This window comes from Phocoena sinus, chromosome 14 (assembly GCF_008692025.1).
Source record: "Phocoena sinus isolate mPhoSin1 chromosome 14, mPhoSin1.pri, whole genome shotgun sequence".
Classification (NCBI taxonomy): Eukaryota; Metazoa; Chordata; class Mammalia; order Artiodactyla; family Phocoenidae; genus Phocoena; species Phocoena sinus.
In genome coordinates this window covers 24,454,455-24,481,480 of record NC_045776.1, presented here as the reverse complement: position 1 = coordinate 24,481,480, position 27,026 = coordinate 24,454,455, and the positions used below count along the sequence as shown (strand labels likewise).

The window sequence follows — 27,026 nt, the reverse complement described above, 5'->3', positions numbered from 1 at the left end:
TCCCACCTCAGTAACAGTCATTTTTTTCCATATAGGTTTCCAGCTGTTACTTTCCTGGGCATTAAAAACTGAGGATCTATGAGTAACTATTACTATTTGGTTGAAAGTGACATTCAAGGAAAGATGGGAAGAATTTCTTCCAAAACTCGGACCACTTTGAAATGAATTTTTAAATGCCTTAAAGGCAGCAACAGCAACGTCATCTACCATCAAAGGATAAGAAGAGTAAGATAAGAGCTTAGGAGGGACTAGGAAAGTAGAATCTATGAAAAGAGAGCACATTCATAAATATTTGAAAAAGACGATTCCAAATTAATGAATCCAGAGAGTACCCAAGATACAAATGGTCCCCAAATGAAAGCTACAGGTAGTAAATGCAAGTAAGAGTGAACACTAGATCAAATGGTCTGAAAGTACTCATGAAATTGAAGAAATATCCACAGAGCATTCAATACAATCCAACCAGCAGTTAATAAACACACACTAACACTAATGGTCTCCAAAGTGGGTGAGCAAAGAAAATACCAGAACTTTGTGTTTCATCTAAGAAATATGAAGACCCTAAGCCTCAGCAGTACACATTACTCAGACTGGCACTGGTGCTCACACTCAGCCCACCTGTCAGAAGTCACAGGCCATGCCAGTAATCCAGGTACCCTGAGTGGGGTCCTACCCGCAACAGCGGGGAAAGAGGCACGTGCTCCTTCCTTCCCTTGCAGCATAAGGAGACATACTGTGGTTTAGTATGCTTGATTATCTACTTTTAACTAAACTGACTCTCGTAAAAATCTATTTTAAAAATAATGGAACCAGGGATTCCCTGGTGGCGCAGTGGTTAAGAATCCGCCTGCCAATGCAGGGGACACGGGTTCAATCCCTGGTTCGGGAAGATTCCACATGCCACAGAGCAACTAAGCCTGTGTGCCAAAAATACTGAGCCTGCGTTCTAGAGCCCGCAAGCCACAACTACTGAAGCCCACGCGCCTAGAGCCCATGCTCCGCAACAAGAGAAGCCACCGCAATGAGAAGCCCACACACCGCAACGAAGAGTAGCCCCCTCTCACCGCAACTAGAGAAAGCCTGCACACAGCAACGAAGAACCAATGCAGCCAAAAATAAATAAATTTTAAAAAACAAATACCGTATGCTAACACATATATATGGAATCTAAAAAAAAAAAAATTGTCACGAAGAACCTAGGGGCAGGATGGGAATAAAGATGCAGACCTACTGGAGAATGGACTTGAGGACACAGGGAGGGGGAAGGGTAAGCTGGGACAAAGTGAGAGAGTGGCATGGACATATATACACTACCAAATGTAAAACCGATAGCTAGTGGGAAGCAGCCGCATAGCACAGGGAGATCAGCTGGGTGCTTTGTGACCACCTAGAGGGGTGGGATAGGGAGGGTGGGAGGGAGGGAGACGCAAGAGGGAGGAGATATGGGGATATATGTATATGTATAGCTGATTCACTTTGTTATAAAGCAGAAATTAACACACCATTGTAAAGTAATTATACTCCAATAAAGATGTTAAAAAATAAACAAATAAATTAAAAATTAATTAATTATTTTTTAAAAAATGGAACCAGGGAATTCCCTGGCGGTCCAGTGGGTAGGACTCGGCGCTTTCACCTGGGTTCAATCCCTGGTTGGGGAACTAAGATCCCACAAGCCACGCATGTGGCATGGCCAAAAAAATGAAAATTAAAAAAAAAAAAGGAACCATAAAACTGTTTTAAACTTTCTGGTAAAGAAATCACAGACTGAAAAAAATATATAGTAAAGATCTAGTACAAGCAAACAACAGTAGAGCCTACCATTCTACTCCCTGTGTCGGCTCTTTGTTAAGTCATTTTTGTAAGTTAAAAATAAGACAATGTTTATCAAATCTCTGAAGAAAATTGCCTCCCCATCCGTTACCAACCCTCTCTGAAATAAAGATTTATAGCCACCATTATTAACAATGAGCAAGGCTATAAAATATACTGTTCCTTGAGACATTAAATAATGACACTATGAAGCCACTGTGATTAGCAACTGAGTTTAAAAACTCATCCAGGGCTTCCCCGGTGGTGCAGTGGTTGAGAGTCCATCTGCCGATGCAGGGGACATGGGTTCGTGCCCCGGTCCGGGAAGATCCCACATGCCACCGAGCAACTAAGCCCATGCGCCACAACTACTGAGGCTGTGCTCTAGAGCCCACGAGCCACAACTACTGAAGCCCGCGCACATAGAGCCCGTGCTCCGCAACAAGAGAAGCCACCGCAATGAGAAGCCCACGCACCGCAACGAAGAGTAGTCCCCGCTCACCGCAACTAGAGAAAGCCTGCGTGCAGCAATGAAGACCCAACACAGCTTATCAATAAATAAAATAAATAAATTTATTAAATAAATAAGTAAAGACTACTATACGCAAGGGATTGTTGTGGGGAGAGGCAGTGAAAGAAAGAGGGGAAGAAAAAGAGCAGTTTCTGCCATTAAACGGTGATCTATACAAATTATCAAATTTGTAACACCAAGAATTATCATTCACCTAATTTTACACATAAAGAAATTACACTCAAGGAGGCTAAGTTCCTTACGCACATAATAGAGCTAAGCAGGTCTGCACCCACAGTGCTCTGAGTCTATAGCAGATGCTCTCCCCCACTACCTTCACTGCCCCTCCAGCTCCAAAACAATAAACGGGGTCCCCTGGCCTCCGCTGGGTATTACAAGTTTAACATTTACCACAAGTCAGATCTTCAAGCACTTGGGATATAACAGGCCTAAATTCAATCTGTTTGCTATAAGGAATAGCATTCTGTGGTTTACAGTGAGTCTGGTCCCAAATTATCTTGCCAGACAGAAGTCTCTCCCGCTCTTCAGCCTCATCCACGGAACCCTACATATATATATATATATTTTTTTTTTTTTGCTTGGATTGTGTTTTTGGCTCTACTGCCTTCTGTTCATCTTGGTACCACATCTGCATTTCTTTACATCCCCCTAAGGAACCATCTCTCCCAGGCGTTTTGCCCCTTTTTTATGGTGAATAAACATTTACTAAATTATCTCTTTGGCAGGCATGCACAGGTTCTTCAATGAATAAATTGTTTTCAATACATTCAAGGTGCCCATAATCTTCTTAAGACAGGCAGGAATGTCTTTATAACACAATGTTCTGAGAGTTTCACAGAGTCCTGTGCAAAGAAAGAGGACTAGCTTTGCTTGGGCATTCCAGGAGAGCTTCCCAAAGAAGGCTGCCTGTAACCTGGGGTGTGACGGTGAGTGACAGATCTGCAGGAGGAGAGGAGAAGGGCATTTCGGTGCGTGGGATGGTATCAGACAAAGCTGGGCAGGGGTGAACCTTCGGTGCACCTGGCGCTCCAGCTGGAGACTCTGAGTGAGGTAAGGCTGGAAACAGAGGGCAGATTGTGAGGGGCCTACATGACGGTGCTTCTGAAGGTCACTCCAACTGCCAATTCTGAAGGACCCCAAACAGACCAAGAATTCAAGTCCTTTCTGGTGATCTTACAAATGAATGACATACAATTCATACATACATACAACCTTCACTTTCAGTTTTACCTAGGATTAATACTAACCTATTAACTCACTAAATCAGTTATGGGATATTGTATTTTCATAAACCTAGAAAAAACCAGAGCTTACAGGAGATCCTAATAACTAAGTCTCCTATCAAAAAGTCTGGCTGCTGTGCAATGCTTGTTTGTGCTGCAAAGCTCCTTGTGCACAAACACGCACGCCGACATACATATCACAGGTGCCTGGAATTCCGGCAGCTTGGGAGAAGGAAGTTCTGTTAACCATTTTGTTCTGAATTGGTCATGGTCTTCCACTGATGCATTTCAAGCTTTTTAAGTTATAAATTTCAGTTAAATTTAGCTTCAAAATGAGCAGTTAAGATGATTGTAGATTCTCTAGTTAACCCTACACAATACAACAATGCATAACTATTAAGACCACACTACTAAGATACCCTTTCCCCTACCAGGACACAACCAACCAGCGGGATATAAGGGAGGTTCACGGAGCTCTGAATCCTTCAGGAAGACACCTCCTTCTCAGGCCATGAGGACAAAAGCCTCACCATGACAAACTGTCCAAAGCTATCATTAGAATTACTACCTACCTTCCCCTAAAGGATCATCAGGGCTAATTATAATTATGCCTTATATCCCTGTTTACCTTGATCAGCAAAGAGAACTAAAGCTGCTACATACCCTGGCCCAGTGCCGTACGATTCAGTACAGCCCCTAAACTAACAGTCTCCCATAGCTCTCCCCATCCCCTCTGGAACTCACATATTTCATCAGAAAAAATCCTCAGTATTTTCAAGCTTAACCTCTTTGCCCCTGGTCTAACAGAAACCTGGGTGTCCCCTGAGAACAGTTCTTTCTCTGGAGGCTTTATAAGTGGTAACTTGTTTTTCTCTCTCCACAACCCTTGTACCACAGAGAAGCAGTACAGCTTCCAAACTATTTCTCCTGACACCCCAGTTGCCCTGAAACATCCCATCAGACTATACTACCCATCAATGCTTCTTGCTACAGTCATTTATAGACAGCACTGTCACTCCTGGTCATTTTCTAATCATCTGAGCACCTGCTTCACTGCCCGCCCCTCCACACTACTCCAGCCCTCATTTTTAAAATATCAACATACTCATATTCAAGCCACCCAAAACTATGGTCTCTAAGGCCTTGATCTGCTTGTTCACTTCCTCTAACCTACCCCAACTACCCATTCCCATGGTCATGCCCTGGTTGCACGTTCTCTTTGCTAATAATTGCACTACCACCACAATTTTGAATTCCTATATTCCACTCTCTGAATACCACCACTGCCCAGCCTTCCAGACCATTTCCTCTAGTACCTGACTCAAACAATTTTTGACCTGGTTGGCTCTCTCTACCACTTTTTCATTGTCTACCACCAGCCCCTCCTAACCCAGCTAGGATTCAGCGCATCAGCAACAGGATCACTCCCTTGCTTACTCCTTCCCAACTCCCTCACACTCCCGCTTTCCTCCATCATAACTGCCTAGCAAAACTCCAGCCTCGATTAAATCCAATTCTCTAACTACTCCATGTTCCAAAGCAGCTATACACAAGAACAACATACAACCATTCTGACTGCTTTTAAGTTCATCCCCATAAATTTCAAGTGGGCCCTCAGCTCTGTCCAGCAATCCTATTATGCTTCTCTAGTGTCCCAGGGGAATTAGGCTCCTACAGCTCCCTCTCTTGGTAAACTTCCAACACCAATCCCCAATCTTCATGCTCAGCTGACTCTCAATAGAGTCTATCAGATAACTACCCTGTCTTTCCACTTTAAAATCCAAACCCACCTGCATCAACATGTACATACTCTGCCTTCACTCCTGTTATAAAGGAATGAAATATCCCTTCTCCAATCTTTATGAATAAGAATTTCCCCATCTGTAATAGAATGTAAGTTCTATGAATGCAGGCATTTAGTAATATTTACAGAATTGGAATGAATCATTCCTACCACAGTATGTAAACATGTTGCACCATTTCCCAGCCAAAAATAAAAAGAATAAAACCTCCCTAGAATCCATGTCCCCTTCCAGTGGCTGCCCTATTTTTCTGCCTGTTCTCTGACTCTCATTCTCCCCTCAACCTACCCTAATTAGTTTCCTAAACACCATTCCACCTAAATGATTCTTCACAAAGTAACCAACAACTTCCATCTTACCAGATTCCAACAGTCATTTCTAAGGCCTCTCCTTAATCAACCTCTCACTTAAATCTGCATAAAGCTGTACATTTAAGATTTTGTACTTTACTGCACCTATGTTATAATTCAAACATTAGAAAACTTCAGTGAAACAATTTCATGGATCAGATACAACTGGGAAGAGAATTAGTGAACTAGAAGATAAATCTGAAGAACTTATTCAGAGTTCAGAGAGACAAATGAAATTCTAAGAGAGATTAAGAGATATGAAGACTATGACGATATGACAGAAATTTCAGAAGTAAAAAGAATAGCAGAGGTGATTTCCTGGTGGTCCGGTTGTTAGGACTTGGGGCTTTCACTACCAGGGCCCAGGTTCGATCCCTGGTTGAGGAATTAAGATCCCACAAGCCGCACAGCATGGTAAAAGAAAAAAAAGAACAGCAGAGATATAACACAACAAAATAAAACTGCAGATCACAAAAGCTACCAGAAAGTAGAAATTTAATGATCCCAATCACTACCCCCAAGGTCACAAAACTAGCAGGCTTAAATCCAGGTTTCAGGCTTTTTGCAATATATCACAACACTCAGAGAAGAAAGAAAGAAAAATCCAGTTAGCTAAGAAACTCCATTAGGCTCAAATGATACATATGCTATTTCTCCAAAAGGTATGCATGAACTTTTGGAGACAATCCATGATGTGCCAGGAACAAGCAAGGTCAGAAAACAAACATGATACTTTTTTCTGGATCACTAATCTTACACTAAGATTTCTAGATAGTTAATTAAGTCACTGGACTGTCAGGTAATGCCATCTTAATAGTAATAAAACAAACGTGGATATGATTACTGAAGTAGAACTTAAAATGTGCATTAATTTATAAGATAAAATATGAAACCTAAGCATGGCTAAGAGGCTTCTGACAAACTCCTAGATCTTTAAGGTTATGACTCATTTACCTCAGCTGTTATGGGCTGGCTGAAAAAGCACCGTTAACGGCGCTAATGGTTTTCTCAATAATGTGTAAATTACTATGATTGGCAGAATTCAAAAACAACAAAAGATTATTTGTGTAATTCACTGTTTTTGTTGTTGTTTCTTTTACTCTGAACTTAAATGTTGTATTTTGTGAAGAGTATAACAAAAATGCTGGGGGACTGAGGACAAAATCTGGTATGCAGAGAGGGAGAAGTACTAGGTTCTGCCTCATCCCACCGTCTTCTGGTCTCTGTGAGATTATGCTGATAACTCGTACAAATAACCTACCCTAGAAAGCTAGTTTATCATATTACTGCCTCGTCTTCATCCACTATACATTATCAACCAAGTATAAGTCAGCATTAGGGTGAGTTACAAGTAACAGACCTGTATTAATTATGGCTTCAACAGAAGTCCAAAAGTAGGTGTAGCAGAGCTTGCCCATTACTCCATGACATTCAAGAGCCAGGCTCCTTTTCTCTTGTTGCTTCACTGTGTACAGTCTCCATTTCTAAATTTACTCATGGTACAATGTGGCTAATCCAGCTCCAGCCATCACATTTTCATTCAAGTCAGCAGACAGAGATGAGGACATGCACTTCCTTTGAGAACTCTACCTGCAGGTTTGCCCATACCACTTGTGCTTACATTCCCTTGGCCAAAATATAGATCATATATGGTTGAAAAGAGGACTGAGAAATATAACCTATTCTTGGCATCCATGTAGTCAGCTAAAATGGGGGAGGAGACAAACTAGCAGTCATCATCATGACACATATGAATAAATCCTTTGCAATGTCTCCAAAATATATCCCTTCTACTTGAGATGATGGAACTTGGCCTTAGGTCCCCTGTCTTTAGAGCCCTGTCTTTACCTTTGCTCAGGGAAACAACTGTGCCCAGATAAACCAGTGAGCTTTATGAACAACATGAGAACTGGCAGCAGTATTGGTAGTCTTACCATGACGTCTTCCCTTTGAATACTAGCAACCGGACACCTCAAAACATGCGCTATTAACCATACAGCCAAAAGTAGGAGGTAAGTAATTTTAGCTGCTTTACAGCAAAAATCTGCCTGCTCTCCTGATCTGACCAAGTCAGGAAATGAAATTAACAAAAGTAACAGCTTGGATTTCAACCGCACCTTTCTTGATTAGGGCTCAAACTTTTCAAATACGTAGCAATATACTATTTTATTTTCATAACCCTAATAACAAGATAAAACTTGATTATTATTTGCACATTTTAAATGCTTCCTACTTTACTATTTAATTTGCTCTAAGTATATACCTATACGTAGGGACAAGCACTGGAAAAAGAATGAAAAAATGGAAACAGTTGATTTGTTACAGTGGTAGAACTATAGCTAATCTTAGTTTTTAAAATTTTCATAACTTCTAGTGCCCCCTGTGCGATAATATTTAAGACTTTATAAACACACACTCACACTCATATGTATCTTACATACATACAGCATACAGTATGGAGAAAGATAGCCACACATGATTTCTACTAGCTGTGTGACGTTACGAAAATTACATAACCTCTGTAAAATAAGGTCACAGTACTAGTAGCCATTTCCACACCCCTCCCATCTATGATCTTGTAGTGCAGGGGGCTAGAAACCTGCAAACTATATTTTCCAAACTTCTTTGCCTGCTGGCTTCAGATTAGGGCAGAGAATCAGAGACACTGGGTTGGGGGTAGGGTGGGGCGTGAGAACAGAGAAGCCATTTTTCCTTCAGCTTCTGGGGGGATCTCTAGGAGATTCAATCAGGATTCCAATGGCTTCCTGCTCAGGTAGTAAGGCTCCTACTGTGGTGGAGCCAGCAGGTTCTCTTGCAACATATTGTATAAAGATGTTCACTAGGGTGTTATCTGGAATAACAAAACAGTGGAAACCACCAAAATGACTAATCATTTTAACTGATTAAGGTGAATCCATATGATACATGATTAAAATTGTATTTATGAAGAAATATTAATGGCATGGAAAATACAACATAATGTTACATGAACAAGACAGGATTCTTAAAACTACACTTGCCATTAGCATCAGTTAGTGTTGTGACTGCAGAGCATGACAAGGGCATGAGGGAAGTGCAGATCAAACTGTATATCATTTAAATATCTATGAGAGTTATGGCCCAGCCAGATAGAAAGAACATGAAAGAAGAGAAAATGTATTCCAGCAGTAAAAACATAGGGAGGAATTTGGCTCAGCCTAAGTGGAGGGCTGCAGACTTTTGCTTATATTACACATTGCAAAGTTGGCAATATCATCTCAAGGGGACAAACTTTGAAAACTTGATTCGGAAGACAGCAAAAAATAAAAACCCTCTTTTTATGTATGAAGCACAGATACATACAGTACATAAACAGATATACAGTATATTTGTAGTTTTAATTTTCCTTTGGGAGTGGCAGTGGCAATTAAGAAAAAACAGTCTAACAAGGCTCCTGGGACTTCCCTGGTGGTCCAGTGGTTAAGACCCTGTGCTCCCAAAGCAGGGGGCCCAGGTTCACTCCCACATGCCACAACTAAAAGAGCCCACGTGCCGCAACTAAAGATCCCATACGCCGTGACTATAGATCCCACACGCTACAACTAAGACCCAGCACAGCCAAATAAATATTTTTTTTAAAAAATATTACAATAAAACTAAAAATAAAAAGGCTCCTTAGAATGAAGAAATGGGGAAACATGTTAAGAAACACCTGCAAACAGAAATCTCCCTGAAGAATAAAGTACATGTTAGTGTAACTTCAGTGAACGCATGCAGGAGAGGGTTGAAACAAAATCCCATCTGAAGGGCGTGGACCTTCAGTGTCCAGGTATCAGGGGGACAATATAAATGGTTCAGTGTACAGCAGGAGAACCACCATGGATGTATGCAACACCAAGACATAAGAGAATCTAAGTTTGTAAATTATACCAAAACATTTCAAAGAACCAGAGATCCACTAAATTGAATATACAAGAGGAGGAAGTGTTCTGTGTAGGCATTTCAAATGATTAATATGTTGAAAGGATAATATGATTATAAGGCAGGAAGGACAAAAATAAAAGTAATGAACAAGAGCAAGTAAGAAATTAATATAAGACTGCAAACCAAAGGCATCTGAAGAATAAAACTCTTACACACTGCTATCATCCATGGTAAATCGAGGAGGATAGGTAGTTTACTCCTTATCAAATATTATTATACAAATTTATGATAATCATTTCCTTGCTTTTCTTTATAGTTTCAAACACCTACAGACCAAACTCTAAACAATTTAGTTTAGTTTTGCCTGGCTTTTTTGGTGTAGTTTTGCCTACTTTTGAACTTTCATACTGTGTATGTTTTCTTTTAACTTGCTTCTTTCACGCCGCATGGTGTTCTAAGAGTCATCAGTTTACATGGGGAGCTGCAGTCCCTTCAACTGCATATAATGAACATAATACTCTTCATCCATTCCACTCTTGATGGTCATCTGACGTGTTTCCAGTTGGAGACGATTATAAACTATGTTGCTACGAAACTTTTTTCATGTTTTCTTGCACTCAGGTGTGCAGGTTCCTTTAGGACATATACCTAAGAATGGAGCTGCTGGGGTACAGGGTATGTTCATATTCAGTCAATATTTGACTAAATAATGGTCAAATATATTCCAAAGTAGCTATACCTAATTACACTCTTAGCAGAGTTGTCAGAGTTCCCACTGGTGTACCAACACCTTCTTTCATAATTAAAATTATGACATTCATCTCCAGTGTTAAACCTCTAAAAGTTACTGGCTGCAATTGTAACTACTTTCATATATGTCTGATTTTGAAACAAATTTAATTCACGTTCACTTCATGCAAAATAAGGGTAAAACTACATTTACAGTCTAATAAGCAGCACCTAGCTCCACACAGGACCAGCAGGGTGAATTAAGATATTCATACCCTATCCTTTGTACATCTCTGGAAAGTATCCCAAGCATCCCAAAGCAACTTACTAGTCTCTTCTCCTGCTTGGCTAACTCCTGTTATGTGTTGTAATAATGTTTATTAACATTGCTTATTTCTTTAGTCATTTGACATACAGTTTTAGGCTCCATAAATCTACACTCCCATGCAAAAAAATACTGAAGGGTATTTTTATCGAACAGAATTTTATATATATATATATATATATATATATATATATATTTTTTTTTTTTTTTTTCCTATACGCGGGCCTCTCACTGTTGTGGCCTCTCCCGTTGCTTAGCACAGGCTCCGGACGTGCAGGCTCAGAGGCCATGGCTCACGGACCCAGCCGCTCCGCGGCATGTGGGACCCTCCCGGATCGGGACAAGAACCCATGTCCCCTGCATCGGCAGGCGGACTCTCAACCACTGCGCCACCAGGGAAGCCCCAGCAAATCCACTTTAATTCCTTCATTTTTCAAATAAGATTCAGTCCCCAAAATTAGAATTCCATGCTTTTAATATTCTTATGTTTAAAATATCTTTAATATTTTAAATTCCACAATAAAATAAATTACGTTAGTGGAGTCTCAGAAACATTAAATCGTCGATGCCAAATAAACAACATTTATAGCAGTCTTAGAAACTTATTCCTAGGATTTCATCTGAAATTGACTGCATTATTCTATTTTCTTCCTGGTGAATATGAATGAATTCATTCCCCAACGATTTGTGGCATAAAAAAAGCTTCAGTCTTCCCCTCAAATCTGTTAAGAAGAAAATGAGACTAGAGGGCTGGCATACTGACTTTCAAAACCATTTCTAGAGGGCTTCCCTGGTGGCGCAGTGGTTGGGAATCCGCCTACCAATGCAGGGGACGTGGGTTCGTGCCTCGGTACGGGAAGATCCCACATGCCGCGGAGCGGCTGGGCCCGTGAGCCATGGCCGCTGAGCCTGCGCGTCCGGAGCCTGTGCTCCGCAACGGGAGAGGCCACAACAGTGGAAGGCCCACGTACCACAAAAAAAAAAAAGAAAAAAGAAAAAACACAAACCATTTCTGGAAACTGGTTTAGGAGCGGTTGTCAGCAAATTACAAGGATAAAAGATAAACAAGTCAATACTATATTTTGACACTTCCAACGAATATCTTTTAATAAACATTTTTTACAAGTCTAAAATCTGAAATAATGCTTGTTTCAGAGAGCAATTAAAAGTAAAATAACTTATATTATGACCCTACAACTAAATATGGTCAGTTTGTATTGTAGATACTAATTAAACGCTCACTCTGGGGCTTCCCTGGTGGCACAGTGATTAAGAATCTGCCTGCCAGGACTACCCTGGTGGTCCAGTGGTTAAGACTTCGCCTTCCAATGCATAGGGTGCGAGTTCGAGCCCTGGTCTCACGGCCAAAAAACCAAAACATAAAACAGAAACAATATTGTAACAAATTCAATAAAGACGTTAAAAAATGGTACATGTCAAGAATCTGCCTGCCAATGCAAGGGACACAGGTTCAAGCCCTGGTCAGTGAAGATCCCACATGCCATGGAGCAACTAAGCCCGTGGGCCACAACTACTGAACTTGCGCTCTAGAGCCTGCGAGACACAACTACTGAAGCCTGTGCTTCGCAACAAGAGAAACACCGCAATGAGAAGCCCGTGCACCGCAACAAAGTGTAGCCCCCACTTGACGCAACTAAAGAAAGCCCACGCGCAGCAATGAAGACCCAACGCAGCCAAAAATAAAGTAAATAAATGCTCACTGTATGCCTGCAAAGAACCATTACAAGTAAACAGTAAACTGAAATTAACTATATTTTAAAAGTCACAAAATGAGTTCAGTCCTGAAAATAAAGAAGGGGAGAAAAGTCATTCTTTCACCTGGTATATAAAAAATCTAACAGACCATTCCAAATAAAAATGAATTGAAATGTAATTACTGTTTATAAAGCACTTTCTTTCTTTGAAAATTCAAAGTGCTTTAATTAGAAATGCTTTCACAACTACGCCTGTTTCTGAGTGCCACATACTTTTTCACTTACTGTAGTTGTTCTTTCTCTCAATGAGTCAGCCCAGAAGAAGCCAAAACTGAAGAGAAAAACAACCGTCACGTAAAAAAAAATTACAACTACTTCATACCGTACCTATCATAATGAATTCAGTAACTTTCTCAATAACACCAATTGGGAGAAATGAGTTTTAATCTTCAAATTCAACTTTATTAATTTCTCTATTATAGCATTTACCTAAACAAATAATCACTACTTTGGCTTTATAATTTGGCTGGGACACCCACCACTGCAAGCAAAGGAAAAAAAAAACATTTTTGATGGCTCATTCAAATGGAAAAGCCATATATCAGAAATTATCGTGTGAAACCTCAGTAGTTGCGATGGAAAGCCCAGCTTGGCAGAACACATTCAATTAGGCTTGGCTCTTTAAAACGTTAAATACTCAGTTATAATCACATTACAGCTCTGTCTTACAATGAAAAAACACACAAGAAATTTCAAGGTCAATGCTTCCTTTGCTTCACCCTTTTTTTTAGGTATTAGAGGCAATTTAGAAGCTTTAAAATATATTAAAAGACAGGGTCAAAGAAGGATAGAATCAAAAGTAAAACAATAAATCTTATAACTGTTTTTCCTTCTCACAATATAAATTTTCAACATAACTCCTGTAGTGACTATCTGAAGTCTCTATTATAAATGTGTATACCAAATATCAGATATTTTCGTAATTTATTTACATAAAAAATCTGAGTAAACTTGTAAATCATTATAAGGTCACTGCCTTTTTTGTATTTATTTTAAACAAAAGTTATCTTTCAAATACAACTATGTAATATTTGTGACTAACAGTGACCATTTATTATGCACCTACTGGGTACGAGGCTCCTTCTTACACTTTTGCTCATTTCATGCCCTCAGTAGCCCTATAAAGGAAGGTATTACCCTCATTTTGCCTTGAAGAATTTGAGTCACTAAGGGGTTAAATAGCCAAAGAACATCTAGTTAGTAAATGGCAGGACTGGCTTTCAATTCTAGGTCTAATACCAACAGCCAGAGTCTGATACTTATGCCTCTTCCATAATACCAAATTATCAAGATCTAAAGCTAGTCCCTCCCAAAGGACAATATAAGGAGGGGCCTCCAAAATCAGAACAGAAAATAACTTGTTTCAATCACAGGACTATTTGGTGGTGGTGGTGGTGGTGGTGGTGGAATCCTTATGCATTCTGGAATGCCTTTTCCTTCTTTATTTTTTAAAAAAACATATTAGTGAGGTTGGAATGGGCTGTGACTGGGGCTAAAGAGTGCCTTAGCTGTTGACATAAAAAAGAGACCAATGGCCTCCCAAACTGAGAATTTTAGTGAGGGGAATTCCAGCAATGACCTATTTAATACCTATTACTAACTGAATGTTTGTGTCCCCCAACCCCAAATTCATATATTAAGCCCTAACCCCAATGTGGTGGTAATAGGAGGTAGGGCCTTTTGTAAAGTCATTAGGTTTAGATGCAGTCATGAGGGCGGAGCCCCCGTGATGATATTTGTGCCCTTATATGAGGAAAAAGAGACACCATGTAAAGATACTGTGCAACCATCTGCAAGCCAAGAAGAGAGCCCTCACTAAGAACCAAATCTGCCAGCACCTTAATCTTAGACTTCCCAGCCTCTAAAACTGGGAGAAATAAACATCTGCTGTTCAAGCCACCAGTCAACATAAGGCAAATTCTAACAGCTATAAAAGAGGAAATCAAGAGTAACACAATTTAGTGGGGGACTTTAACACCTCACTTATATCAATGGACAGATCATCCAGACAGAAAATTATTGGGGAAACACAAGCTTTAAAAGACACAATAGACCAGATAGATTTAACTGATATTTTTAGGACATTCCATCTGAAAACAGCAGATTACACTTTCTTCTCAAGTGCACACAGCACATTCTCCAGGATAGATCACATCTTAAGTCACTAATCAAGCCTTGGTAAATTAAAGAAAGTTAAAATCATATCAAGCATCTTTTCTGACCACAATGCTATGAGATTAGAAATCAATTACAGGGAACAAAAAACGTAAAAAACACAAAGACGTGGAGGCTAAACAATACATTACTAAATAACCAAGAGATCACTGAAGAAATCAAAGAGGAAATCAAAAAATACCTAGAAACAAACAACAACGAAAACACAGTGATCCAAAACTTATGGGATGCAGCAAAAGCAGTTCTAAGAGGGAAGTTTATAGCTATACAAGCCTACCTCAAGAAACAAGAAACATCTCAAATAAACAATCTAACCTTACACCTAAAGGAACTAGAGAAAGAAGAACAAACAAAACCCAAAGTTACTAGAAGGAAAGAAATCATAAAGATCAGAGCAGAAATAAATGAAACAGAAAGAAAGAAAATAATAGCAAACATCAATAAAAGTAAAAGCTGGTTCTTTGAGAAGATAAACAAAATTGACAAACCTTTGGCCAGACACATCAAGAAAAAAAGGGAGGACTTCCCTGGTAGCCCAGTGGTTAAGAATCTGCCTGCCAGTGCAGGAGACACAGGTTCGAGACCCGGTCTGGGAAGATCCCACATGCCATGGAGCAACTAAGCCCGAGCACCACAATGACTGAGCCTGCGCTCTAGAGCCTGTGAGCCACAACTACTGAAGCCTTCGTGCCGCAACTACTGAAGCCCACGTGCCTAGAGCCCATGCTCTGCAACGAGAGAAGCCACTGCAATGAGAAGCCCACGCACTGCAACGAAGAGAAGCCCCCGCTCACCGCAACTAGAGAAAGCCTGCACGCAGCAACGAAGACCCAGTGCAGCCAAAAATAAATACATTTTAAAAAAAGAAAAAAGAGAGAGAGCACTCAAATCAATAAAATTAGAAATAAAAAAGGAGGAGTTACAACGGACACTGCAGAAATACCAAGCATCATAAGTGACTACGACAAGCAACTCTATGCCAATAAAATGGACAACCTGGAAGAAATGCACAAATTCTTAGACAGGTATAACCTTCCAAGACTGAACCAGGAAGAAACAGAAAATATGAACAGACCAATCACAGTAATGAAATTGACACTGCGATTAAAAATCTTCCAACAAACAAAAGTCCAGGACCAGATGGCTTCACAGGTGAGTTCTATCAAACATTTAGAGAAGAGCTAACACGGATTCTTCTCAAACTCTTCCAAAAATTGCAGAGGAAGGAACACTCCCAAACTCATTCTATGAGGCCACCATCACCCTGATACCAGAACCAGACAAAGATACTACAAAAAAAGAAAATTACAGACCAATATCACTGATAAATATAGATGCAAAAATCCTCAACAAAATAGTAGCAAACAGAATCCAACAACACATTAAAAGGATCATACACCACGATCAAGTGGGATTCATCCCAAGGATGCAAGGATTCTTCAATATACACAAATCAATGTGATACACCATATTAACAAATTGAAGGAGAAAAACCATATGATCATCTCAATAGATGCAGAAAAAGCTTTTGACAAAATTCAACACCTATTTATGATAAAAACTCTCCAGAAAGTGGGCATAGAGGGAAGCTACCTCAACATAATAAAGGCCATATACAACAAACCCACAGCCAACATCATTCTCAATGGTGAAAAACTGAAAGCATTTCCTCTAAGATCAGGAACAAGACAAGGATGTCCACTCTCGCCACTCTTATTCAACATAGTTTTGGAAGTCCTAGCCACGGCAATCAAAGAAGAAAAAGAAATAAAAGGAATACAAATTGGAAAAGAAGAAGTAAAGCTGTCATTGTTTGCGAATGACATGATACTATACATAGATAATCCTAAAGACACCACCAGAAAACTACTACAGCTAATCAATGAATTTGGTACAGTTGTAGGATACAAAATTAATGCACAGAAGTCTCTTGCATTCCTATACACTAACAACGAAAGATCAGAAAGAGTAATTAAGGAAACAATCCCATTCACCACTGCAACAAAAAGAATAAAATACCTAGGAATAAACCTACCTAAAGAGGTAGAAGACTTGTACTCAGAAAACTATGAGACACTGCTGAAAGAAACCAAAGATGTCACCAACAGATGGAGAGATGTACCATGTTCTTGGATTGGAAGAATCAACACTGTGAAAATGACTATACTACCCAAAGCAATCTACAGATTCAATGCAATCTCTATCAAATTACAAATGACATTTTTTACAGAAATAGAACAAAAAAATCTTAAAATTTGTATGGAAACACAAAAGACCCAGAATAACCAAAGCAATCTCGAGGGAAAAAAGCGGAGCTGGAGGAATCAGACTCCCTGACTTCAGATTATACTACAAAGCTACAGTAGTCAAGACAACATGTTACTGGAACAGAAACAGAAATATGGATCTATGGAACAGGAGAGAAACCCCAGAGATAAACCCATGCACCTATGGTCAACTAATCTATGACAGAGGAGGCAAGGACATACAATGGAGAAAAGACGGCCTCTTCAATAAGTGGTGCTGGGAAAACTGAACAGTTACATGGAAAAAAATGAAATTAGAACACTCCCTAACACCATACACAAAAATAAACTCAGAATGGATTAAAGACCTAAATGTAAGACCGGACATTATAAAACTCTTAGAGGAAAACATAGGAAGAACACCCTTTGACATAAATCACAGCAAGATCTTTTTTGACCCACCTCCTAGAGTAACAGAAAAAAATAGAAAAATAAACAAATGGTACCTAAAGAAACTTAAAACCTTTTGCATAGCAAAGGGAACTATAAACAAGATGAAAAGACAACCCTCAGAATGGGAGAAAATATTTGCAAACGAATCAACAAAGGATTAATCTCCAAAATATATAAACAGCTCATGCAGCTCAATATTAAAAAAAACAAACAACCCAATCCAAACATGGGTAGAACACCTAAATAGACATTTCTCCAAAGAAGACATACAGATGTCCAAGAGGCACATGAAAAGCTGCTCAACATCACTAATGATTAGAGAAATATAAATCAAAACTACAGTGAGGTATCACCTCACACCAGTCAGAACGGGCATCATCAGAAAATCTACAAACAACAAATGCTGGAGAGGGTGTGGAGAAAAGGGAACCCTCTTGCACTGTTGGTGGGAATGTAAATTGATACAGCCACTATGGAGAACAGCATGGCGATTCCTTAAAAAACTAAAAATAAAACTATCATACGACCCAGCAATCCCACTACTGGGCATATACACAGAGAAAACTATAATTCAAAAAGATACATGCACCCCAATGTTCACTGCAGCACTATTTACAATAGCCAGGTCATGGAAGCAACTTAAATGCCCATCGACAGACAAATGGATAAAGAAGATGTGGTACATATATACAATGGAATATTACTCAGCCATAAAAATGAACGAAATTGGGCCATTTGTAGAGACATGGATGGACCTAGAGACTGCCATACAGAGTGAAGTAAGTCAGAAAGAGAAAAACAAATATCTTATATTAACACATATATGTGGAATCTAGAAAAATGGCACAGATGAACTAGTTTGCCAGGCAGAAATAGAGACACAGATGTAGAGAACAAAAGTATGCACTCAAATGGGGGAAAGTGGCGGGGGTGTAGGTGGTGGGATGAATTGGGCGATTGGGATTGACATGCATACACTAATATGTATAAAACAGATAACTAATAAGAACCTGCTGTATAAAAAAATAAATTAAAAAAAAATTCTGATAAACTGGACCTCATCAGTAAGAGAGTAATAAGAAGAGAAAGCAAGATAATACTGAAGGAGAGTGTCAGTTAAACCCATTAGAGCTGCCTCAAAACAATGTAATCCCCAACAGTTAACAGAATTGGCTCAACTATCTGCCATGATGGGCCCACAGCAGAACAGATACAAGCACAGGAAAGGGACCCGCACCACAAAGTGGTGCAGAAATGGACCAGCTTTTTCAGAACCATCTAGAATGCTTACTGAAAATATGTATGACCAGGCCGCACTTCATATCTAACGGCTCAGAAATTCCAAGGTGTAAGCACAAGCACATGTGGGTGGGAATGTGAATTGGTGCAGCCACTATGGAGAACAGTACGGAGGTTCCTTAGGAACTAAACATAGAGCTACCATATGATTCTGCAATCCCACTACTGGGCATATATCCAGAAAAGATGAAAGCTCTAATTCATAATATCATAAGATACACGCACACCAATGTTCAAAGCAGCACCATTTACAAAAGCCAAGACATGGAAGCAACCTTAGTGTCCATCAACAGATGAATGGATAAAGAAGATGTGATATATATATATATATATATATATATATGTGTGTGTGTGTGTGTGTGTGTGTGTGTGTGTGTGTATACACACACACATATACACATATAAATATATACATACATACACACACAAATATACACAGACAATGGAATATTACTCAGCCATGAAAAGAATGAAATAGGACTGCCCTGGTGGCACAGTGGTTAGGAATCTGCCTGCCAGTGCAGGGGACACGGGTTCAAGCTCTTGTCCAGGAAGATCCTATGTGCCACAGAGCAACTAAGCTCATGTGCCACAACTACTGAGCCTGCATTCTAAAGCCTGTGAGCCACAGCTACTGAGCCTGTGTGCCACAACTACTGAAGCCCACGCTCCTAGAGCCTGTGCTCCCCAACAAGAGAAGCCACCACAATGAGAAGCCCATGCACCGCAATGAAGAGTAGCCCCCACACCGTGATGAAGAGTAGCCCCCCTCGCTGCAACTAGAGATAGCCCGTGCACAGCAACGAAGACCCAATGCAGCCAGAAAGAAAAAAGAAAATGCATTAATTAATTGATTTTAAAAAAGAATGAAAATACCATTTCCAGCAACATGGATGGATGTAGAGATTATTATACTAAGTGAAGTCAGACAGAGAAGGACAAATATCATATGATATCATTTATATGTGGAATCTAAAAAAATGATACAAATGAACTTATTTACAAAACAGAAGGAGACTCACAGACATAGAAAACAAGCTTATAGTTAGCAAAGGGGATGGGGGAGATAAATTAAGAGTTTAGGATTAACATATACACATACTATATAAATGCGTAAACAAGGACCTACTGTGTAGCACAGGAAACTACACTCAATTATCTTGTAATATATTCTAAAAAGAATATATATATATGAATAACAGAATCACCCTGCTGTATGTCTCAAACTAACACAACATTGTAAATTAAATAACTATACTTCAATGTTTTTAACAAAAGTTAAAAAAAAAAAGAGATATCCCCTTATAGGAAATACACATTCAAGTACTTAGGGGTAAAGGGCCATGATCTATATAACTTATTCTCAAAAATGGTTAAAAAAAATGTGTGTGTGTGTGTGTAGATTTGGGGGGAGGAATACAAATACAATAGAAATGGGATAAAATGTTAACAATAAATCAGCCTTGTTAAAGGTATATAATTTGGGGGATTTTTTTAGTTTTGGTATTTTTATATATGTGTGAACTTATTTCCAAATAAAAAGCTCTTTCAAAAGAGGAGGAGAGGGGCCTCCCTGGTGGCGCAGTGGTTGAGAGTCCGCCTGCCGATGCAGGGGACACGGGTTCATGCCCCGGTCCAGGAAGATCCCACATGCCACAGAGCAGCTGGGCCCGTGAGCCATGGCCGCTGAGCCTGCGCGTCCGGAGCCTGTGCTCCGCAACGGGAGAGGCCACAGCAGTGAGAGGCCCGCGTAAGGCAAAAAAAAAAAAAATTATGTGGAAATAGTGTCAGAGATCATGTATTCCAACCGTGATCGACATCTGGTAGACAAAGAAACTGGGAGCTAAGAAAAGGAACTTCCTTCCGATACGCAGAGTAGATCTAAAGTTAGCAAGACAAGTTTTTTGGCACCCGGTACTGATGACACCACACACCATACTGGACTTCTTTATGATGACACGTAACTGCAAGAAAAATCAAGAACTACACACAAGTCTGTATTTTTAAAAACTGTGAAGCACTGCCACTGTTTTGAAGAAAGCAGGTAATGAACTTCTACTACCTCCTCCAAAAAAAATGTCCAACCGTATTGGAGAATGGGAAAATACTCAGCTTTTGAGTACTTACACCAGTTTAATGACTGAAAAAAGGAAACACTAATGGATTAATCAAGCCTTCCCACAGGACACCCGATTCCCACAGGCACACAGGATTCCTGTGCTGCCTTCAGAGGCCGAACATGAGCAAGCCTTGTACAGCCCCCTCATCGGAAACAATGAGGGCAATGGGAGGGGTGACTCGGAGAATGAACCTCTGCAGGTCTGGTGGGCTAGGGAGCATACTCAGCACCAAAGACAGCCATGAGCGATTACAAATGTAATTCAACTCATAACATTGAAAGAAGTCAAAGGTAGGCAAACCTAGAACAGAGGTCTTCTCATCCAAAGAGGTTCCTGAGACTCCTCATCCCATAAATTATCACACAGTATTCCATTTTCCTAACAAACTGACGCCCCTGCCTGAGTGTGGAGAGCACGTCCCAGCCTAATTCAGCTGTGGAACTCAGCCCCATTTAAAATTCCTTCAGACAGCTGAACTCTGCACTATGTAATTAAGCAGACTGTATACTGTTTCTTTAGTAAGAGCACCCAGGCAGACCTTACAACTGCCAAAGTGCCAGTCTAGTTTTTGTTTCTCCTTCAGAACAAAGCACAAGTTCAGTTGACGTAACCTCACATGACCCAGGTCCTCTTGTATTTCTGGTCTCTTTAGGTCTAAACGCTGTGAAGTAGAAATGAGGCTTTACTGGATGGTGGGAAAGGACTTTGTTCAGTTAATGAAATTTGCTTCCAATCTGATAAAACTCACATTTGTGCCACTTCAGAATTTATTACAAGACTCTTCAAAATGTGCTAATTTGTCACCGAACAAATGAAACATTGAGTATAATAAGAAAACCATACCTAATTAGTCACGTAAAATCCTAACCAAGAAAGCCCCTAAAATAGAATAATTTCCTCATAAAACACAAGCGGTAAAAAGTTCCCAAGAGCATGACTGTATTTATATTGTACAGCTAGAATGCATGCAATATGCATATTTATAAATATTCTTCTTGAAAAATGTCCTCTTATAGGTAAACAATCTATTCATGATTTGCATATATTTCCTTGTATAAATCAGTGCACCAAATGGAAAAAATATTTTAAATTATTTCCAATATTTCACACATTTAACCAGCTGCACAGATGCAATATAATAGTTAGTAGCGGCAGCCAACTGAACAGAGTTTCTTATGACTAACTGGGCAAAACCTACATATAACAAAGACCTGACAAAATCTGGTAAGACTTACTTGCTACTCCTGATGCCAGTCCATACAGCAGCCCTCCCGCATCTGACTGCTGAGGGAAAACGTGTGCTCCTGGAGGAGGCGGCTTTTCTTGCCTGATGAAGTTATACAACAAGGTCTTTACAAGTTTGCTGGTATATGGGAGGCTACACAAAAAGAAGAAAATAAACTCAGATTTGGGGGAGTCAACTGACTTTGTATCGTGATAAATATAACCTATATAATCTACCGACATAAAAGGGATTAGCACAATTCAAAGAACTCTGGCACTGTCACAACAGTGAAGACCATGGGCTTTGAGATCAGACTTGAGGCTTAAATCTGGCTTTCCTCTTACTATGCTGTATGTCATTCATCAAATCGCTTCAACTCCTAAGCTTCAGTTAGCTTATTTGTAATCTGTATAACAGGTGAAATATTATAAATTCAGTGTATAATACAGTACTTGGCATTTGAAGGGAGGTAGTAACACAGAGTCAGGAGGAAAACGCAAGAATTTAAAAGTATGGAAACTGACTTGAATAGTATATTTATTTGACTTAACCCAATATATCCAAAATATTCAACATATAATCAATATAATAATTGTTAAATATCTTACATTGTTTAAAATAAAAGTATGAAGTTATTCAATCTATGCATACATATAAAAAACATGTCCATATATATACAGATTTCTTTTAATGTTAATACCCTTTGCTTTTAAGTAACAGAATGAGAGGAGAAGGCAGAGAAAACAGGTTAAAAGGGATATGTGTCCACAAATTGGTGATAAATCAATTCCTGCAATCTGGAGAAAACTTTTGAATAGACTCTTCAGCCAACGCTTAAGGCCTTTTATCCCTATTATCAGTGATTTTCAAATATGTTCTAAAAGAGCTCTAAAGGATTCTGTGAATGTGCCACAAGTATAATCAAGGTAGCAAGAGGGATGTGAAAAAGACAAAGGTGCTTCTCTCTCTCTCTCTCTCTCTCTCTCTCTCTCTCTCTCTCTCTGTGTGTGTGTGTGTGTGTGTGTGTGTGTGTGTGTGTGTGTTTAATATTTATCTACTCCTGTCCCTACCCACCAGGAGACTGTAAGCTTCTGCTGTGCTCAGGAGCACAGCTCCACATCCTAACACATGCCTGGCACATGGTTAACACACAATAAACATTTGTTGACTACATGAAAGTAGGAACAGTCAGTTAAGTGGCTGCTGGTGAAGTCCAAACACATGGTGACAGGGCATCCACTGCAGTAGTCGTTTCAATGGGACTGGTGGGAAGGGGAAGATACAAATAATTTCAATGAACAAATGTGACTGGATGAATGCTTAGACATAGAGAATGATGCAGAAGGAAGAAAACATGGCTTCAAAGTTTCAACTCTACAAAGAAACCACTAGAGAAGGTAATGAAGCTAGGGGATGAAAGGGGCAGGGAGGATGGATAGTTTAGACAGGAAAGCAGATCCTTATGTGTTGGGTTTGAAGTTCTGACAGAACAACCAGAGGAAATGTCTGGTTGGAGATATGGAACAACACTAAGGAAAGAGGACAAGACGAGAACTATAGATTAATTCAATAAAAAACTTGACAAATTTAAAATAGAAACATACCATCGACCTCGCATCAAATACTTGTGACTGATGCTCTGTCGCAGAACTTCCTTGTGGAAGAGTTGGCAGGAAAGGAAGACCACCATTGTTGACACAGCTTCTACTGATATTTCATATGTAATATCTCTGGGAAAATAGGAAACAAATCAGAATAATGATCACTTTGGAAGATTAAGATATTGCTCTTTTCTAAATAAACTACAGATTTAAAAACTCAAATCAAAATATTCAATATGCTTCCAGATTATTAAAAAATACTAGTATGTTTAACATAAAAATTAAGTCAAACAAAAATATGAAACCCTTCCTTGTCATTAGTTTTTGTACTTGGGTCAAATATCCCATTACTTTCCTATTTTCCAGGGCCCATCTACTAATGAATGACAAGTATCAATACATTAGTGTATAATGGAAACAGTTACCAGCAGTGTTCTACTTCGAAGGTCCACTCTAAAGCCCTTATGCTCATTCCCTGTTTAGTTATAACACAGAAACAAATATTCAGATTGTAAAACTGAAAAGAAGTCACAGTGTAGGGAAGACAACAGTGTCTTTTTGAGTTGATAATAACTTTACAGTAAGAACTATGGTATACCCTAGATCTTCTATCTCTAAGTGTCTACTTTCTCAAGGCCAACTCTGCCTGCTCAGCAAAATATGAACAGTAAACAAATTGTTCCTGTTTTATTAAGCGTATTTCTTTTATGAAGGACTACCATTGTCCTCCGAAGATCATTAATCCCTTTTAGAAACAAATCTTAGAACAAATAAAAAGGAAACAAAATTTTGGCTGAGCACGAACAGGAACAAATGCATCAAGAAATCTTCAATTATTGCAAAAGTTTAAACACAATTATCATGGGGAACAGTAACATGTTAGCCCAGGAAAGTGAAAATCTCAACAGCACAACAAAAAGCGTAACAGCTCCAAAAGAATATCAGCTATTTTTACAGATCTGAAATATTCATGGAAAGCCCAAAGAAAAATACTGAACACCTACTTAAATGAAGCTCATCAAACAAATTAAAGAGGACTTGATTCTAGAAATGGAGAAGCTTACCAGATTTTTAAGTTCTAATTCTACCAGATATTTACAGAGTGATTTTGCTGATGAAATATCTTTTAAAAGCAAAGTATACAAAACAAAACACAAGAGACCCGTGCAAATGATCTTATTATGTAACGAATAAATCTCATTTCTACTCAGAAATCTGACTAATACTGTAGAACAATTCTCTTTCCTGAAATTTCCATAATTATTGCTGTAAAATATTAACCACATAAAAGGCACATCTTACATTTGTACTTATTTCTTGAATTGAATGAAAAACAACCCTGATGTGTTGTATCAGGATTCATTAATTCTTCAATAATGATGATTTGGGTGCTCAAAACCCAAAGGATTTTGAATCACAATCATCATTTATTCATACAGCCTATGCCTGTCAGGAATCCATACTCTGTAGTCAATTTGCTAGGCTTTTCAGTTGGGTCAGGGCTTAAAGCCAAATACTGAAGAACAAGTATCTTGCCACAGTACATGCTATCTAGGTAGGTGACTACCTCCAGTGCACTTGTTAATGCATTTAGTCATTGCATCAATAAAAAAAAAAAAAAAAAAAAAACAGCAGTGGTTTACAATTTAACATCTTACACTAGGTTCCTGATCCAGGAAGAAACTGCTTTAATTTGTTTAAACTAAAAACTATGGGGCTTCCCTGGTGGCGCAGTGGTTGAAAGTCCGCCTGCCGATGCAGGGTACACGGGTTGTGCCCCGGTTCCGGAAGATCCCACATGCCGTGGAGCGGCTGGGCCCATGAGCCGTGGCCACTGAGCCTGCGCGTCCAGAGCCTGTGCTCCGCAACGGGAGAGGCCACAACAGTGAGAGGCCCGTGTACCGCAAAAAAACCTTAAAACTATGACTATTAATAAATATTAATAAATAAATAATAAATTATTAAATAATTAATAAATAAAGTCTGACAACTTTAATGAAAGAATGTAGATTTAGAACAGAGGGCTGTTCTCCTTCAAAATAAATTGGACCAAACAACATCACAAATGGGAGGGATCTTTACTGCTCTGATTCTGACTGGAACTAACTAGGACTTCCTGAACAGTCATCAGCATAGTGTACCAGGCATACATAACTGAGAACAGCAAAAAGGAAGAGATATGTTGAGGCCATATAATACACGATCATAATACAAAAGGAATACTCTTTGCAACAAAAATGTAAAAGGAATTTCATGAAAAAAGGATCCAGGATGCTGTTGACTGACTTAGAGGATATCTTCTATTCATTCTGCTGGCCAGCATCCACTTATTAGTATTAAAACATTAATAAAGGGCAAACAGGATGATCTGAATGGAATGACTAAATACCATGAAGATAATTCTACACAAATTAATCTTAATCACAACCAAAATTCTCATTGAGTTTTTTTCAGAAACTTCATAAATTGACATTTTTATGAAAGAATAAACATATAGCCAAGTCAATCTTGAAACTGAAAAGTGAAGAGAGGGCTCCCTATCTTACAACATATTCAAAGACCGACTACAGAAGAATTAAAGACCTACATTCACTTGGATGTGAATGGCAACACTAAAATTAATAGAAGAAAATGTACAATGATAAGTTTGTAACATAAGCACAAGAAGGGACTTCTTAAATAAAAGCCTAAGAGCACAAAGCATAAAGTAAATAAATAAAAGCATTTAATTACATCAAAATTAAAGATTATTGCTCAACAAATGAAACCCTGAACAAAGTTAACTGGCAGATGATAAAATGGAAGAAGAACAAAGAACTAATATCTAGAATATTACAAGCAACTCCCGCAAAAAGCCAAGAAAAAGCCAAGAACTTCACTAGGAAAAAAAAAGAGCAAAAGATAAAAAACAGTCTGTTTAAAACAGTGTAATATCTCTTGATGTCCTAGAAAATGTAAAGTATTGGCAGGTACATAATGATATATAAACCCTCATGTACTGCTGATAGTAATATTAACCAACACAGTTATTTTAGAGAACAATTTATAACCCAGTATATGTATATGCCAAAGAAAAATTCACAGAAATATGTCTGAGGACTGTGGTAAGCAAACCTCCAAAATGACCCTCAATAATCCCTGCTTCCTGTTATTCATGTCCTTGTGTAATTGCCTCCCCTTGAGTGTAGGATGGACCTAGAGACTTGCGTAGAAGAGAATACAGTAAAAGTGAAAGCATGCCACTTCTGAGAGGAGACGGGCTTACAAAACAACCGTGGCTTGTGCTGGGCACCTGCTCTTGCTCTTCTGTTTGCTTTCTCCAAGGGAAGCCAGCTGCCTTGTTGTGAGCTGACATACAGAGAAGTACACCTTGCAAAGGACTATGGAAGGCCTCCAGTCAACAGCCAGTAAGAAACTGAGTCCAACAGCCCTAGAGAAATTGAATCCTGCCAACAG

General features: G+C 39.1%; 1 protein-coding gene across 1 annotated transcript in view; it reads right to left on the bottom strand.

Moving 5' to 3' along the window:
• The window catches only part of DYM (dymeclin), a 382,373-nt gene that overhangs the window by 257,312 nt on the left and 98,035 nt on the right, over positions 1-27,026 (bottom strand). The window contains 2 exon segments of the mRNA XM_032653952.1: positions 21,980-22,122; positions 23,574-23,699. Of these exon segments, the coding sequence (XP_032509843.1) occupies positions 21,980-22,122; positions 23,574-23,699 (269 nt within the window).